Source organism: Canis lupus, chromosome 14 (assembly GCF_011100685.1).
Source record: "Canis lupus familiaris isolate Mischka breed German Shepherd chromosome 14, alternate assembly UU_Cfam_GSD_1.0, whole genome shotgun sequence".
In the NCBI taxonomy this organism is placed as follows: Eukaryota; Metazoa; Chordata; class Mammalia; order Carnivora; family Canidae; genus Canis; species Canis lupus.
In genome coordinates, this window is record NC_049235.1 from 35807005 (window position 1) to 35825192 (window position 18188).

At 37.7% G+C, this 18188-nt stretch overlaps 1 protein-coding gene across 1 annotated transcript in view; it reads left to right on the top strand.

Moving 5' to 3' along the window:
- The window catches only part of DNAH11 (dynein axonemal heavy chain 11), a 318773-nt gene that overhangs the window by 262531 nt on the left and 38054 nt on the right, over window positions 1–18188 (top strand). The window contains 3 exon segments of the mRNA XM_038557079.1: window positions 3862–4066; window positions 13146–13310; window positions 14954–15094. Coding sequence (XP_038413007.1) covers window positions 3862–4066; window positions 13146–13310; window positions 14954–15094 — 511 coding nt within the window.

The following is an 18188-nucleotide window of genomic DNA, read 5'->3' on the forward strand; positions in this document are numbered from 1 at the left end:
AGATCTTTGATCTTGATGTGGCTGTCACACTGTAGGCACTTAGAGTGTATTCATTTATGGAACGGACTAAACAGAAAGAATGGCTGCATCAGTATGGAAGATTTTATAGTCATGGTTCCTATTATGAGAGAGTTAAGTAATGTTTGTGAGAGCAGAGTGCATGTGTGCCTGTTGGTTATATGCCCACTGCCTACAAGACTTTCCGACAGCCTGGCATAGTGTAGGTGTTCACTAATTGCTTTTTGAGTAAATAAATGTTTGGGTGTAACATGTTTTACTATAAAAACCAAGAACTGAAGAAATTATCAATAAGGTACATGATGATTTTGATGAGCATGATATCAGCTGGAAAATATTTGCAAACATGTGAACAGATGGTGTCATTTCCATGACCTATGAACCAAGGCCTCTGGGCCCCTGTTCTCATTGGATGCACCAACAGCTGCTCTCTAGTTCGTTTATAACATTTGCCCCGTAATTCATTCATCTCTTTTTTTTCTCACTCTTTCTGATAACGATGTGAATACTCTATTTTTATTTCTTTATTTTTTCAAAGATTTTATTTATTTGACAAACAAGAGTGAGAGCATGAGTGGAGGGATGGCAAAGGGAGAGGGAGCAGCAGACTCCCTGCTGAGCAGTGAGTCCAACTATGGGCTTGATCCCAGGACTCCTGGGATCATGACCTGAGCCAAAGGCAGACACTTGTTAGACTGAGCCACCCAGGCACCCCTGTTTTTTATTTTTTTTAGAGGGAATCATGGTATACAAATACATACTGGTTTAGAAGAAAGTTGCTACCTAAATTGGTCTTCGCTCTTCTAGAAAGTAACATTAAAGAGTAGGAAGTCTTGACATAGTAAAAACAACCCAAAACTAGATAACATGAATGGATTGATCATTCAACTTAATAAAGAATTTCTCCAATGGTGGCTTGTTTGGCAGATCTTTTTTCAAGCTTAGACCCTTAATCAAAAACTGTGAAATTTTTGTTACAAATATGAGATCATTACAATGCAACAAAATTTGAGAGTTGGATGAAGAGGTCATGAATCTTATCAGTCTTTTGGGATTCTTAGCTGTAGTGACTAAGAGGGATTTTGTGATGAAAGCTTTAGTGATTTAAGAAAACGATGACTTTTTGAAAAATCATTACACACCACAGTGATTTTACAAAATTCTGCCTAGTCAGATAAAATGGCTAGGGGTTCAGAAGCCTTTTCCTCATTATGTGGCACAATAGATTAACCTCAGAGCAAGGTAAAATTGTGAAACATCCACCAGCAGCAACCTAAAATATTGCCACATCACAAATTTGGGGCATCTCTCCTCAAGTTTAAAAAAAGTTGTTGCAAGTATTGTGACATTTTAAGAAAAAGGATGTTGCCTGAATGTTGAACTTGATGTTCAGTGTCTGTCTTTTTAATTCATTTAATTTTCCAAAATTGATAAATTTAGTAAAGTAACATATCCCCTATAGGTCAGTGAAATTAAGTAGTATTTTAAAAAAATACTGTATTTACATGAAAAAAATATGGCCTTTGGATAACATTGTCATCATTAGGATACCTCTATAATTAAAATACTTTAGGTGTACCTGGGTGGCTCAGTCGGTTTAGCATCTGCCTTAGGCTCGGGTCATGATCCCAGGATCCTGAGATCGAGCCCACATAGGGCTCCCTGCTCAGCAGAGAATCTGCTTCTTCCTCTCCCTTTGCCCCTCCCCCTGCTCCTTCTCTCTCTCTCTCTGTCAAATCTTTTTTTTTTTTAATTTTTATTTATTTATGATAGTCACAGAGAGAGAGAGAGAGGCAGAGACACAGGCAGAGGGAGAAGCAGGCTCCATGCACTGGGAGCCCGACGTGGGATTCAATCCCGGGTCTTCAGGATCGCGCCCTGGGCCAAAGGCAAGCGCCAAACCGCTGCGCCACCCAGGGATCCCTCTCTGTCAAATCTTAAAAAAAAAAATCCTTTATGCACTGACAATGGAAGAATGAAGAATCTTTGTATTTAGTATAAAATAGAAGACAGAGAAGATACTCTGTGTTTCAGGCTCAGTCCTAGGCTTTTTACATGTATTTTTACTCCTATGCAATTCAGACATCTTTGATGGAAGGGTTTGAGAAATATCAGTATTTGTGATTTGTCTGTGTGTGAGCTTAAAAACCCCTCTTGGGGGTTCCTGGGTGGCTCAGCAGTTGAGTGCCTGCCTTCGACCCAGGGCATGATCCTGGAGTCCTGGGATCGAGTCCCACATTGGGCTCCCTCCATGGAGCCTGCTTCTCCTTCTGTCTCTGCCCCCCTCTCTTTCTTTCTCTCTCTGTTTCTCATGAATGAATAAATAAATAAAATACTTTTTTTAATTTTAAAAATTAAAAAATTAAAATTAAAAAAATAATAAAAACCCCTCTCCTGGATCCTCCTAGCAGGTTCCTGGCAGAAAAAAAGACCACAAAGTAGGCTGGGAATTTTTAAAATAGAATTAATACAGTGACCCTTCACAGAAAGAATTTTCAAAGGGAAGGGTAGTGGAACCCAGTAGAAGAATCCAGGCAACCAGTGATGTACAACAGCAGGAAGCTATTACCACCTCTAGGCCTGAAAGTGTTATTTGGTCCTGTGATCGGAGCTGTGGGAAGGGAACCATCCCAAACCTGGAATACGATCGGAGCAGGACACAACCTCCACCAGACCATGGCACTGAGGCCCAGGAGATCTGCTTTGAACTCCCTCTCCTGTCCTGCCATGTCTTGCTAATGCTTCCATTGGCCAAAGCCCTTCCACAATCCAGAGGGCAACAGAGCCTGGGTGAAGAAGTCCTTACAAGTTAGACCCATATATCTGGAGTAGAAAAAAGTAAGCCCCTCTGCTCAGGGAGAGGTTGCATTCATTCAGAGCTTTGCTTGCAATTACAGAAACCACCTCCATCTAGCTTAAACCAAACAAAGCCTGTGTCACAAGGCTGCAAGGCGTCATGGCAACTGGGTTAAAAATGCAGCCAGAAAAAAAAAAAAAAAATGCAGCCAGGTGTCGAGGAAGATGGGACCCAGAAGCCCATAAAATCTAGAACGTGCCCCCTTTGCATGCTCTTGACCCCAAATATTGATTGAATCTTCCTTGGGAAACCAGGAATGTCTTTCTCTGCTGTGCCGGTTTACCAGGAGGAAAGGGTGTCATCAACATGAACTATGGGTTCCATTTGCAGCTCTCCCTTCTCTTTGTTCCAATCCTAAATCCCAGGACAGCTCACTCTAATTGGAGTATTTTGAAGTGCCCACTTCTGGTCCCCGTGGCTGAGGGAACAGGGATATATAGGACAGAACCATGGCTACTGAGATCCCACCCTCATGCATTCCTCACGGGAAGCTTCTTAAACTTTGCTTTTGAGCCAGGGCCAAAAATACTGAAATGGAGAGTAATTTAAAGTATATGCATATTTTTAATATATATATATGAATTTTGAATATATTTATATACAGTTAATTCACAGATATATCCAAACACATACTCATTTTATCCTTTAAGAATAGCAATGTTTAATGTAAGGTTAACCACAGAAAGTGTAATAGAAGCTAATGTTTGTTGTTGTACAACCTTCATGTGATGTATTGCATATTCTTGTTATGAATATGTCATGAGTTGAGTAGTATTATCATCATTTTGCATGTAAACAATCATGTAGAGGTTTAGGGGATAATTCCAGTTTCTTCTATACTTTAGGGAGACAATATTTGAATAATCTTGAATCACCTGGTCTTACAGCCTAGGTAACATTATCAGAATAGAAGAAATGGAATGCCACCTAATTACCAGTTATGGTTTGTGGAAATCTCCTGAATGTTTGTATCATGCCCTTTTTAGGTACATCAGGATTGGAGACAAAGAATGTGAATTTAACAGGAACTTTCGCCTTATCCTTCACACAAAACTGGCAAATCCGCACTATAAGCCTGAATTGCAGGCTCAGACAACCCTCCTCAATTTTACGGTCACAGAAGATGGTCTAGAAGCCCAGCTCCTGGCAGAGGTGGTCAGTATTGAAAGGCCAGATCTGGAGAAACTTAAGGTAAAAAATTAAGAAACCTTGCATCAACACTTATTCAGTATCTGCCTTGCACAAGTTATAGTGCTTAGACTCAGGAGTGTAAGATAGGATTCCTGCCCACTAGGGATGTCTAATCTAATTGAGAAAAATGAGGATGTACATGAACAATGAACAATTCAAGGGTACTTGTGTTAAAACAGGTAGTTAGCATTGGGCCTCCAGTTGGAGATGGGCTAGCTCTAGATCTGCTTTCATGCAGGTGATGAGGACAAGCGAAGAGATGCGAGTCATGGAAAACAGAAGTAGAGAAGCAGGAATGTGTCCTGTCAGCCAGGGCAAAGACCCAAAAGGAGCAGTAATGGAATAATGCTGGAAAAATTCAGGGGATCATAGCTGGTGATGACTAGTATTTAAAGGAAAATGTATGGTTTTATGTACAGAGATTAAGAAAAAAACACTAAAAATAATTAAAATGAGGGTTGATTACCATTAAAACAAAACAAAAAAAAACGCACACACAAAAAAAGCCCCAAAACAACAGAGGAGGCCTGAAAATGTAGAAAGAAGTCAATGGCAGGGGTGAGTGGTTGCCGCAGAGATGGTATGGCCTGCAAAACCAGAAATATTTACCATGTTGCTTTTTATGGAAAGCGTTTGCCGCTCCTGTTATAAATCAGTGGTTCTCAAATGGTGGTTCCTAGAACATTAGCATCAGCTGGGATTCGCATTTAAATGCGAAATCTCGGGCCACAGACCACATCCTGCTAAATGTGACATTCTGGAGGTAGGCCCAGCAATCTGTTTTACAGGCCCTGCGAGGGGTTCTCACACATGTTCAGAGTCCATTTGAGATGGCTTTCAGGTGGATTTACTTCTGCACCAGTCAACAGGCCGGGCAGAGACAGCCCTGGGACCAAGGCTAAGTGCGAGTGGGCACAGGGCTCTCAGGTCTGCTCGCAGGCGTGCTCACATGTAGTGCCATCGCAACCTGCCAGTGACAAGTGATCCAAGTGGCCAGGGTTAGAGGACCACAGGCATGCTGCTTTGTACATCATTGACAAGCTGGACAGAGAACATGTCCGTATTCGAAACACCATATGACCATATAAGAAAACAGTTTTGTAATATATTTACACCTGGGGTTTTTTTTTTCCCTAACGCCTTGATCGTTTGGTTAATTTCTTTCTTTGCTTTTACTTTTCATAGTGAAGTTTTTCAAATATATGAACGTAAAGAAAATAGTTCTAAGTTTCCCTGTGATCATCATTTAGCTTCAATTATTAGCAACATTCTCCCCCTATTTTTTTCTTTATCAGAAGCAAGCTTTTGGGCAGCCCGGGTGGCTCAGCGGTTTAGTGCCGCCTTAAGCCCAGGACATGGAGACCCAGGATCGAGTCCCATGTCAGGTTCCCTGCATGGAGCCTGCATCTCCCTCTGCCTGTCTCTCTCTCTCTCTCTCTCTCTCCTTCTCTCCCTCTCTCTCTCATATATAAATAAATAAAACCTTTTTTTTAAAAAAAAAAACAAGCTTTTAAAATAAATGTTAACTTATTCTGGGATAACTTTAATTTATTTACACAAAAGTTGCAAGATATTACAGAGTTCCTCTATATCACTAACCCAATTTCAGTTTCTACTAATACTATTCTTCCTTTTTGTGATATAAAAGTAGAATTTATGTAAGATACTGTTCTGCTTTATTAAAACACATCCACTCATTGTTGTTCATTAATACATGGTAATATTTCTACCTTTTTTTTATAAGTTTTTGATATAATCCACATACCTTTTTTAATTGTATAATTCAGTGTTTTTTTAGGTCACTCACAGAGTATCAATTTTACAACATTTTCAGCATCTCAAAAAGAACATCCGTGCTTATTAGCTGTTACTCCCCAGCATCCCCTCCCACCTACCTCCTAGCAGTCATTAATCTACTTTCTCTCCCTATAGATTTGCCTGTCCTGGACATTTTATATAAATGGAATCATAAAATATCTTGCCTTTGTACCTGGCTTCTCTCATTTAGCATAATGTTTTTAAGGTACATCCATATTGTAGCATGTATCAGTTTTTCATTTTCTTATGACTGAATAATACTTTGTGGATATTATATACCATATTTATGCCCTCATCAGTTGATGGACATCTAGGTTATTTCCACTTTTTGGCCATGATGTTCAATGTTTCTGTGAATGTTCAGTGTAAGTTGTTATATGGACGTATATTTTTCATTTCTCTTTGGTACGTACCTAGATGCAGAATTCCTGGGTCATTTGGTAACTCTCTGTTTAATATTTGAAGAACTGCCAGACTGCTTTCAAGTGACTGCTCCATTTTACATTTCTACCAATTATGTAGAAAGGACCCAATTTTTTCATGTCTTCACCAACATTTGTCTCTTTTTTTGATAATAGCCATCATAGTAGGTATGAAGCAGTATCTCACTGTGGTTTTGATTTTCTTTTCCCCATAGGCTAATGAGGTTAAGCATCTTTTCATATATTTATTGTCCTTTTATATGTCATCTTTGGAGAAACATCTGTTTAAACCCTTTGCCCATTTTAAAAAATGGGCTATTTTTATTGTTGTGTTGCAGGAGCTCTTTATATATTTTGAGTATTATACTCTTATTGGACATATATCGTATACTTATATATTTTCTCCTATTCTGTGGCTTGTCTTCACTTTGTCAATGGTATCTTCAGAAGCACAAAAGTGTTTAATTTTTATGAAATCCAATTTATGTGTTTTTGCTTTTTTGTTTGTGCTTTTGATGGCATATCTAAGAAACCATTGCTTCACGCAAGTTCATGAAGATTTACCCTTATGTTTTCTTCTAGGAGTTTTATAGTTTTAGTTCTTACATTTAGGTTCATGATCCATTTTTGAGTTAATTATTGTATATAGTGTGAGGTAGGGATCCAGCTTCATTCTTTTGCATGTGAATACCCAGTTGTCCAGCACCATTTGTTGAAAAGACTATCCTTTCTCCATTGCCTTTACTACTTGTCAAAGATCAATAGCATATTTCTGTGGATCTATTGTCTATTTTGTGAATATGATACCTTCCTTATTAGTGGCAGCTTTATAGCAAGTCTTTAAGTTGAGTATTGTCAACCTTTCACCTTCTTCTTCCGTACACCTACTATTGACTCTTCTGGATCTTAAGCTTTTCCATATACACTCTAGGATCACGTTTTCAATATTTGCAAAAATAATGTGCTGGAATTTTGATTGATTGTAGAATCACAGAAAGGAAGACATGACACCTTAACAATATTGACTTTTCCTATCATGAATATGAATTCTGTCTACTTTTAAGATCTTTGATTTCTTTCATCAGAATATGGAGAACTCTTCATATGTATCTTCAGTATAACTTTTTAGATTTATACCTAAGCACTTCAGTTTATTGGTAGTAATGTAAAGGGTGTGTATTGTAAATTTCAAATTCCAGTTGTGCAGCGCTGGTATATAGAAAAGCAATTGACTTTTGTATATTAACCTTGTATCTTGCTGCTTTGTTATAATCTCTTATTAGTTAGGTGTCTTTTTGTTAATTCCTCGGGAATTTCTACAAAGACGACCATGCCATGTGTGAACAAAGACTGTTTATTTCTGCCTTCCCATTCTGTATACTTTTTATTTATTTTTCATGTCTTAAAGCACTTAAAGTCTTAAGGACTTTCAGTACAATGTTGAATAGAAGTGGTGAAAGGAAATATTTGTGTCATGTTTCCAGTAGGTGGGAGGTGGGGGAGTGGGAAGCATGTAATTTCTCACCATTAAGTGGGATATTAGAGGTTTCATTTTTAGAAATTCTCTATCAACTTGAAGTTCTCCTGTATTTTAGTTTGCTGAGCATTTTTATCATAAATGAATGTTGGACTATGTCAAATGTTTCTTTTTCATCTATTGGTATATCATATGCTTTTTCATCAACTTTCTGATAAGATGAATTAATTATATTACTTTTCGTTGTTGAATCAGACTTGCACACATGCGCGTTTGATTTGATTTGCTTTTATTTTGTTGAGCATTTTTACATCTATGCTCATGAAAGATATGGTATATAGTCTTGGGTTTGTTTATTTTTTTAAATAATTTACCTGGTTTTGATATTAGGCTAATGCTGGCATCATAAAATTGGTTAGGAAGTAATCCCTTTCCTTCTATTTTCTGGAAGAAATTATAGAGAATTGATAGCATTTCTTCTTTAAATCTGTAAATCATCAGCAAAATTATCTGAGCCAGGTGCTTTCTTTTTGGAAGATTATTGTCAATTCAATTTTTAAATTAGACATAGACCTATTATATTATATTGTTATATTTGTATGAGTTTTTGGTAGATGTGTCTTTCAAGGAATTGGCCTATTGCATCTGAATTTTTAAATTTATGGGCATACAGTTGTTCATCATAGTGTTTTACTGTCCTTTAATGCCCATAGAATCAGTAGTGATAGCCCTTCTTTAATTACTAACATTGTAATTTGTGCTTTCTCTCTTTTTTTCCTGATTGGCCTGTCTACAGGGTTATAAATTTTATTGATTTTTGTAAAGAATCAAATTTGGTTGATGATTTTTTTTCCCATTGGTTTCTTGTTTTAAATTTTATTGATTTCTGCTCTAATTTGTATTGTTTATTTTCATTTCCTTTGTTTATTTTGCTCTTCTTTCACTAGTTTCTTAGGGTAAAAGCTTAGATAATTAATTTTAGATCTTAATCCTTTTCTAATATATGTGTTCAGCACTATAAGTTTTCCTCCAAGCACTGTTTTTGCTATATTTCACACATTTTATTAACTTGTATTTTCATATTTATTTACTTATTTAGAAGTGTGAAAAAAAACAGAAGTGTTTTTTTCCAGCTCTCTTTCCATTAGTGATTCTTTATTTAATTTTTCCATCCCTTTATGTTGGAGCAAGATAGATTTCCTACAGACAACAGACAGTTGGGTTTTAATCCACTATGTCAGGCTCTGTCTTTTAATTGATGTATTTAGAAAATTCAAAGAGATTATTGTTGATGCATTTGGATTAAAATCTACCGTTTTAGTCATTTTTTTAAATTTACTGCAATCTTCCTTACCCTTTTTTTTTCCTTTTCTTTCTGCCTTCTCTGATTTTAGTTGAGCATTTTATATGATTCCATTACATGTCCTGTCTCAGCATAGAAGTTATACTTTTTTAAAACATATAGTGGTTTCTTTAGCATATTATATTGCCTCCTGAGAAATGTGGGTTATCTTTTATTTTGTGTTTTTTTTAAGATTTTATTTTAAAAAAATATTTTATTTATTTATTCATGAGAGACACAGAGAGAGAGAGAGAGAGAGAGAGGCAGAGAGGCAGAGGGAGAAGCAGGCTCCAGGCAGGGAGCCTGATGTGGGACTCGATCCTGGGTCTCCAGGATCACCACCTGAGCAGAAGGCAGATGCTCAACTGCTGAGCCACCCAGGCGTCCCATGGATTATCTTTTAAAAGAGTTTTCTTATTTCTTCCCTCTAGTCTCTTATAACATTATTGTCATTCATTTATCCTAAGTTATAATCACTTACTACATTGTTGTCTCTATTATTTGGAGCAGTTCTCTTGAGAGTAAGAAAATAAAATTTCCTTCATTTATTCTTTCTCTAACATTCTTCCTTTCTTGATGGAGATCTGAGTTTCTGACATACATTTTTTTCTCTGTGACATAAAATCTTTAACATTTCCTATAAGACGTGTCTCCTAGTGACAGAATCCTTCAGTTTTTATGTGTCTGAAAAAGTATTTTTCCTCACTTCTGAGAAGTGATTTGGCAAGATATAGAATTCTAGGTTGATGGTTTGTTTCTTCAGTATTTTATTTATTTTATTTTTTGGTTTTTAAATTTATTCTTGAGAGAGAGAGAAAGAGAGAGAGAGAGAGGCAGAGACACAAGCAGAGGGAGAAGTAGGCTCCATGCAGGGAACCCGATGCAGGACCCAATCCCGGGACTTGAGGATCAGGCCCTGGGCTGAAGGCGGCACTAAACCACTGAGCCACCCGGGCTGCCCTTTTTTTTTTTTTTTTTTTTTTCCAGATTTTTAAATTTATTTTGTTTCTTCAGTATTTTAAATATTTACTCTTTCTGGCATCATTTCTCAAAAGTTCTATGTAATTTTTTACCTCTTTTTTTTATAAGTGATGTGAGGTTTTCCTATACCTTCTTTTAAGAGTTTTTCTTTGTATTTAATTTTCTGTAGTTTGAATAAGATAGGTCTAGGTGTAGTTTTTTTGTTACTCTGCCCAGCAGCTCACAAGGGCTGCCTAGCTGCAGCCAGCTCACAAATGACAGTTTCCGCTACCTGTTTCCTACAGCCTTGGCTCCAAATCCACCTAAGGCTCACACTGACTTTCCCTATGACTTAGAATGGCTTTGTGCTCACTTTAATTGTAGTTTGTGCCATTCTGTGAAGTAATATTCAAACAAAGAAGAAAGTGACATTGCAGAGCCTCAGGAGAAGCTGAGGACTCTGTCTCAAGGGCCCCCTCACACACATCATGCACTTACAGAGAATGCCAGCCGAGGCAGTGCAGACAAGGAAGCCACAGGTCAGAGGCACCAACTGTGGGCCCCAGCTGCCACGTTTATTACCACTGCTCTAACTCTGACATCGTGGACTATGATCCTGTAAAACTGCAAACAATATAGTTCGCAAAAAAAATTATTTCTGGGCGTTCCACCTCTCTGCTGCTCCTTCCCCAGCACTTCATTCAATGAGTGTGCCAAGTGAGGCCTCTCGGTCCCCAGAGCCACCGAGAGACAGGGCCCCAGGGACAGGCTCTGGGCGCAGGGACAGGCTCTGGGCGCAGTGTCTCTGAAGGCGGGTGTGCCAGGTTGGGGCAGAGCTCTGCCAAGGATCGTGTGGACGGGATGATGGCCATGGACATGGAGAAAAGCCAGGAGGAGAGGGGGGAAGAAGGTGAAGAGCCCAGGGAAGAGGAGGGCACAGGACCTGGAGTGACCAGGGAGCTACAGCAGGTGGAGATGCCTAGTGGGGACAGAGCCGCAGAGGCTGCACCTGGAGACGGTGGGGGAAGTGCCCCCCCCTTGCCAGCCTAGAGGGAAGCCAGTCAGGAAGCACAGATCCGGGTCAGGACACTGATTGATCTGCTGGCATTCAGCTCTGTGGCTGAGATGAAGGCACTGGGTTTAAACAGGCTCAAGGGTGAACTGATGGCCCTGGGACTGAAATGTGGGGGCACTCTGCAGGAGCGGGCAGCGAGACTCTTCTCTGTCATGGGACTGGCAAGGGAACAGATTGACCCCGCTCTATTCGCCAAGCCTTTGAAGGGGAAGAAGAAATGAGTTTCATTGGAGCTTAATATGCTGTGAGCTTCTGGATCTGTGGTTTGGTGATTGTCATTAATTTGGGAAAATTCTTAGCCATCATTACCTCCAATATTTCTTCTTTTTCTCCTTCAGGTATTCCCATGATGTGTATGTTAAGCTTTTTGTGATTTTCCTACATTTATTAGACAGTCTTTTCTTTTTTTTCCTCATTCCTTTTCTATTTCCTTTCCACTTTGAAAAGTTTCTGTTTGACTTATCTTCGAGTTGGCTGGTAATTCCCTGTGGCCAGCCTACTGATGAGCCCCTGAAAGGCAGCCTTCATTTATGTCATAATATTTTTTTCTAGCATTTCCTTTCTTAGAGTTTCTGTCATCTCTCTACTTAAATTGTCCATATAGTCTGGCATATTTCCCACTTTCTCCATTAGAGCCTCCTACCACATTAAGCATAGTTATTTTAATTCCCAGTCTGATCATTTCAAAATCTCTGCCTTTCCTGAATCTTGTTCTAAGGTTTGCTTTATCTCTTCAGACTGTGTTTTTCATCTTGCAGTGTGCCTTGTACTTTTTTGTCAGAAGCCAGATATGATGTATTTTGTAACTTGAAGTGAGGTAAATAGAGCTTTGGCATTAGGTTCATGTGGCTGGGTGTTAGGCTGTGTGTCGTGTTTGCCAGAGCTGTTAGTGTCATAGGCTTCACTTTTCTCTCAGATCCCTGTTTTTGTCTCCTGTGTCCTTGGACTTCCCTAGATGCTCCTTCTTAAATAAAGTCGGTATCTTGCAGCTCTCTGTTGTAATCCAGTATTATCATACTGGAGTCTGTTGGTATGGTATGATGGTAAGGCATTGTGGGTGGGAAGTATTCTATAATCCTATGTTTAAATCTCAGGATTTTCCAATAGGCTTGAGTCACTGGAGTTTGAACTTCAGAAGAGTTTATCATTTATTTTTATCTCCCTTATGCGAGAAAGGACATCTAGGGAAGGCTGAGTTGTCCAGTCATCCTCCCCACTAAGGTCAGGTGAGGCTCTGATAATATAATTTCCCTTGATGGTGAATGTTTGTTATGAGAACAGAAAGTTTTTGCATATTTTAAATGGTTACTTCCCTCTGGATGTATTTCAAAATGGTTGCTTTATCCCCTTCCATTGCCCAAAGCAGGAGTGGATTTTTTTTCCCTTGATCTTTACTGTGAGAATCTGTAAGTCTCCTAGAGGTAAATCCACCTAAGCCTCAAGGGTTTCCTAATGCAGATCCCACAGAGACTTTTAACCCTCAAGCTCTGCCTTCAGCAATTAGCCAATGACTATGTGAAAGTTTGCCAGCAGCTGTGATTGTCTGTATTCCCTCACCTCTCTCGTTTGGGGGGTAGCAGTTGGCCCTGTGACTTCAGTTCTTTGATGGATATTAGAAGAATTGAAGATTAGCTTTTTTCCTGTTGTGAGGATGGAAAGGATGACTTCCAACTCTTGAAATTTGAAGCAGGAATCAGAAGTTTCTTCCAATAGAATAGATTGTTCCTGTAGGTTTCTGATGTTAAATGATTGACAGATATTCATTCTCTGGACCCTGCAGAGTAGTTCTTAACATATTTTATGACTTGTTTTAAAATAACCTTTTAAGGATGATGATGAGTATGTTGTTGTTTTTTTTTTATGAGTATGTTTTTAATTTTAAGTGTGTTTTACTCTATATAATTCCATGGAATCAGTGATTAAAGAAACTGCTTACAAGCGTGAATTGAACCAGCATTTCTCACACTTTTCCTGGTTTGTATTAGTTGGTTTTGACAAAGCACCAAAATGACTTTAAGATCGAGCTGAAGTATCTAGAGGACGACCTCCTTCTGCGCCTTTCTGCGGCAGAGGGGAGCTTTCTAGATGACACAGAGCTGGTGGAGAGACTAGAGAGGACAAAAGCAACCGCAGCAGAGATAGAGCTCAAGGTAAGAAGGTGCAAAGGACACCCGGTGGGTCACAGTTCTCCCTTTGAATCAAGTGTTTGGCATAAAAATGTGATCAAACTTGACAGTTTCTCTAAGAGCACTGACTTGTGGATTTCAGGTCATTTATAAACTGCCCTTCAAAATGTGTGGGGCTCCACATGAAGACAGAGGTGGTTGAACTCTTCTCAGAGGTGGTTGTCTTTCTTCAGCGGAGATCCAGTCATTCACATGAAACGCTGTCAGCCTTTTTTTTTTTTTTCTGAATGACCAAATTGGAAGAAAATTGGAGCCCGCTGGCTTATATGGTCTAAAATCTAAAAAGGTTTAGCAGTCCAGCTCTGGCAGACTGACACCCTGCAGTCCCACCACAGGCTTCCTAGGCTGTTGTGCCTTTTAGAGAAATATGTTTAGAGCTGATGTTTTGTTTATGGGCATTCAGTAGTAGGAGACTGAACAAGGGATGGTCTCCTGCTGTACTCAGATGCATTATTCACTCTGGGAAACAATGACATTTCCTGAATGCCAGTAAAAATTTGTATTGAGGAGACTTCCTGCTGAATGTCCAGCATATGTCCCAATATGCCTTTCACATCGTGTACGCTTTGGACTCACACCAAGTGGCCACGAACCTTAAAATTCCATTGTTTCAAAGTGAGAGGAACCTTATTTCCTTTCTGGAATGTCCTCATTACTAGTAATCTATTAATTACCCAGTTGAGGCTGTGTCACCACATATTCTATATGTTTGTCTCAATTTAAGTGAAGAAATGGAATCCCAAATTAACCTTTTAAGTAAGTGAATTCTGGTAGCTCCTAAGATGGTAAAGATTGGAGCAATTAAGTAAATTAGGTCTTAGCTTTGAAGTTAGCTTCTAATTGTCTTTTAAAATGCCTCTTCCTGTCTCCTTAGTATATTGCTATGTAGGGAATCCCCCCTCTGCTCTACATTTTATTTCCTTTTATATGCAAGTTTGAAGAATCAAGTCTGTAAAAAAAAATATATATATTTGAGCCTTGAATAAAAATGAGTATGTTGGTTGATGGGTTGTTGGTGGTGTTTTGTTGTTTTAATTATCTCTCTGAATGTACCCAGAGGCTACTACATAAAGATAAACTAAATGGAAATATATGAGCATATGGATCATCTGGTGCAAAGTCAGACAGTCATGAGAGTCTTCATATAATGCCTTTTTAGTAAGCGTGGGTATTGGATATATTATTGACCTTGGCTGTTTTTGCATACCTTGTTGACTAATAAAGTTATCGGCATTGAATTGACCCAGCAGACTTTTAAAAGCTATCCCTGGGAGGTGATAGAGCTGGGTTATTAAACCTGAAAAAGAGAGGAGGCAGGGAAGGTGACATTACTCAGAACAAATTCTGTAAAACCAAAACCAATCTAGTTTGTTTAACCTGTAACTGCAGAGCAGCTAGAGTAATGTCCATTCTCACTGAAAACTCAGTTTAGAAGTATTTTAAGATATGACTTTAATAATTTTAGAAAAAATGAAGCATATAGATGCCATACATGTTGTCTATTTTAATACAAATAATTTTTCATTTCAGATATGTTCCTTCTATCAGTTAGGTAAGTATAAAGAATATGAAAAATAAGGTACTTAACCTGTTTGATCTTACCATAGGTGATTGAGGCTAAAGAAAATGAAAGAAAAATCAATGAGGCCCGAGAATGTTACAGACCAGTGGCAGCAAGAGCATCTCTTCTTTATTTTGTTATTAATGACCTCAAAAAAATTAACCCCATCTATCAATTCTCTTTGAAGGTAATGCTGAATAGGCTAAGAAAAATTTTAAATTTCATGAGTTCAACTCATTTCTGGAAGTTTAAAATTCACTGGAAAAGCATAAGTATATCCAGTAAGAAGTCCTGAGGATCTAGTGAGAAAGAAAAAAATTCTCATTTTCTCAGAAACTTTTATTTACAATTTCCATTAAGGCTTTGAGATCATTAAATTATGTGGCATCATAATATATTTGTTTCTGTTCTTAAACAGAGTCTTGAGTTTATAAGGGAATTCTCCTTGAGGCTCCTATACTTTGTGAAAATGTAGGTGTCTTATAAAAAGATTTCTCATATTATTTTGGTAGAGCAGGAGAACGAATGAGAACAACTATTCATTAAGTCACTGTTACATCCAAGACATTTTCATACTGTGGTTCATTCTTATGCCTGCAATATCTCAACAAAGTATATTATTTTATCCCTATTAAAAAAAAAAAAGCTAACATTTTCAGATTTTAAATAAGTTGTCCAAGAATTCACATCATCATGGTAAGAGGCAGGATTTGATCTCATGGCTATGATCCCAAAGGCCATTCTCTTTACTCTATACCCTTGTGCCCCTGGGCAGTATCCATTCTGTCACTCATTTTTTAAACAAATAACTGTTGAGACTAATCATCATGCCAGATGTTGTGCTGAGTGTACAATTTTGAGGAAAAAAATAAACATGAATGGAGATACATAGGAGTGTGTCTATTTGTGTATATATAAAAGTAATAAATACAATGAGAAAATAATATAGATGAGAGAGGCTCTTTCACTCTTAGCTCAGGGAAGGCCTCTCAGAGGAAGTGACATTATAATTGATTCCTATAGAGTTGAGCTTCCTATGGAGTATTTACAGTAAACACAGATGTGAGGGACATGAAAGAGTTTGGAATTTCAGGTGCTGAATGAATCTTTGTGCCTGGAGGTATAATTAATGAGCGAGAGAGAAGATGACAAGGCAGGAATCTAGAGATGTGGGAAAATGTAGGTCTTTGGAGACCTCACTGGCCAGGTGGGAGATTTTAGATTATAGTTTGTCTATGAAAAGAAACCATTGAAAGATTTGAAGCAGATGACTGATATGATGACACAAGACTCAAAAGTGAATAGACTTGATCTGTGATTTGAAGCTAGAATAATCAGCCCTTGGAAATGGATTAGACATGGACAATAATGAAAAGAGTCAGGAATAACTAGCAGGTTTCTAGTAGGATGGAGCTAGTGTGCAGAAATTCTGAGAAGCATAGAATAGCTGGATTTTGGAACAACTACAGTGTGTAAAGTGTAATAAAATTAAATTAATAATACCAACCCATCATTACTCAAAACCAAAACCAGACTAAGACATTACAAGAGAAGAAAACCACAGAGCAGACCCCTTCCTGGACACTGTTGCCAAACTACTCAAGAAAAGATTGGTAAATTGAATCCCACCATATATAAAAAGAACAATATGTTATGTCCAAGTGAAATTTATGCCAGCAATGCAAGTTGGTTAAATATTAAACACACACACACACACACACACAAGTCTTCATAAAATAGAACAAAAGAGAAAAACCATATGATCACTTCATTGGATGCAGACAAAGAATCTGATAAATTTCAATGCCCAGTTAAAAAAGAAAAAAAAGACTGAGAAAATTAAGAATAGATGGTTACTTCTTAAAGTGAAGAAGGGCATCTACAAAAATCTACATCTAATAATATACTTAATGTTGAAAAATTGAGTGCTTTCTCCTAAGATCAGGAACAATGTCTTCTCTCAATACTTCTATTCAGAACTACCCTGCAGGTTATTGCCAGTGCAATAATACAATAAAAGGGACAGACATTTAAAAAGAAAAGAAAAGGTATCTTTTTTTTTTTTAAACAAATGACTTAATCTTGTATATAGAAAATCTTAAGAAATCTACCCAAAAAAGCTACTAGGACCAAGAAGTGAGTTTTTGGCAAGATTGCAGGATATAAAGTCAATATAAAAAAATTTTGTTTTTATATATCAGGTACAAACGATTGGAAATAACTCAGTACTGTTACAATAGCTTCCAAAATCATGAAACTTTTAGGGATAATTTTAACAAAACAAGATCCATGTGCGAAAAGCTACAAAACATTGTTGAGATAGACCATGGAGAGGTATACCATATTTATGGATTAGAACACTCAATATTGGGATCCCTGGGTGGCGCAGCGGTTTGGCTCCTGCCTTTGGCCCAGGGCGCGATCCTGGAGACCCGGGATCGAATCCCACGTCGGGCTCCCGGTGCATGGAGCCTGCTTCTCCCTCTGCCTGTGTCTCTGCCTCATTCTCTCTCTCTCTCTCTCTCTGTGACTATCACAAATAAATAAAAATTAAAAAAAAAAAAAAAGAACACTCAATATTATTAAGATGCTAATTCTTTGCAAATTGATTTATAGGTTCAGTTCCATCTCCATCAAATCCCTGAAGGCTTTTTAAATAGAAATCAGCAGAGTGATTCTAAAATTTGTGTAGAAATTCAAAGGATTTAAAATTAGTGAATAATTTTGAAGAACAACAAATTCAGAAAACTTACAGTACATGATTTCAGGACTAACTATAAACTTATACTACTTAGCCTAAAGAAAAAGTCTAGAAGTAGTCCTACAAATATATGGTCAATTGATTTTTGGCAGTGATACCAAAACAATGAAGGAGGGGTAGTTTTTACAACAAATAGTGCTGAGAAAAACTGGATATTCACGCAGAATAAGATGAACTTTAACCATTACATCACACTGTATACAAAATTAACTATAGATAAGCAAAGCTATAAAACTTCTAGGAAAAAACCAGGAGATAATTTTTTAGCTTTAGGTTAGGCAAAGATTTCTTAGGATACAATAGAAAGAAAATGATAAATTGAACCCTATCAAATTAAACATTTATGGTCTTCAAAAGATATTAAGAAATTGAAAAGGCAAGCCACAGACTATTAAAACTTCCTTCCAATACATGTATCTAACAAAGAACTTATACAAGAATATATAAAGAATTTGGACAACTCAATAGGACAACTCAAAGAATGAAAGATTTGAACAGATATGTCTTGTGCTAAGTTATG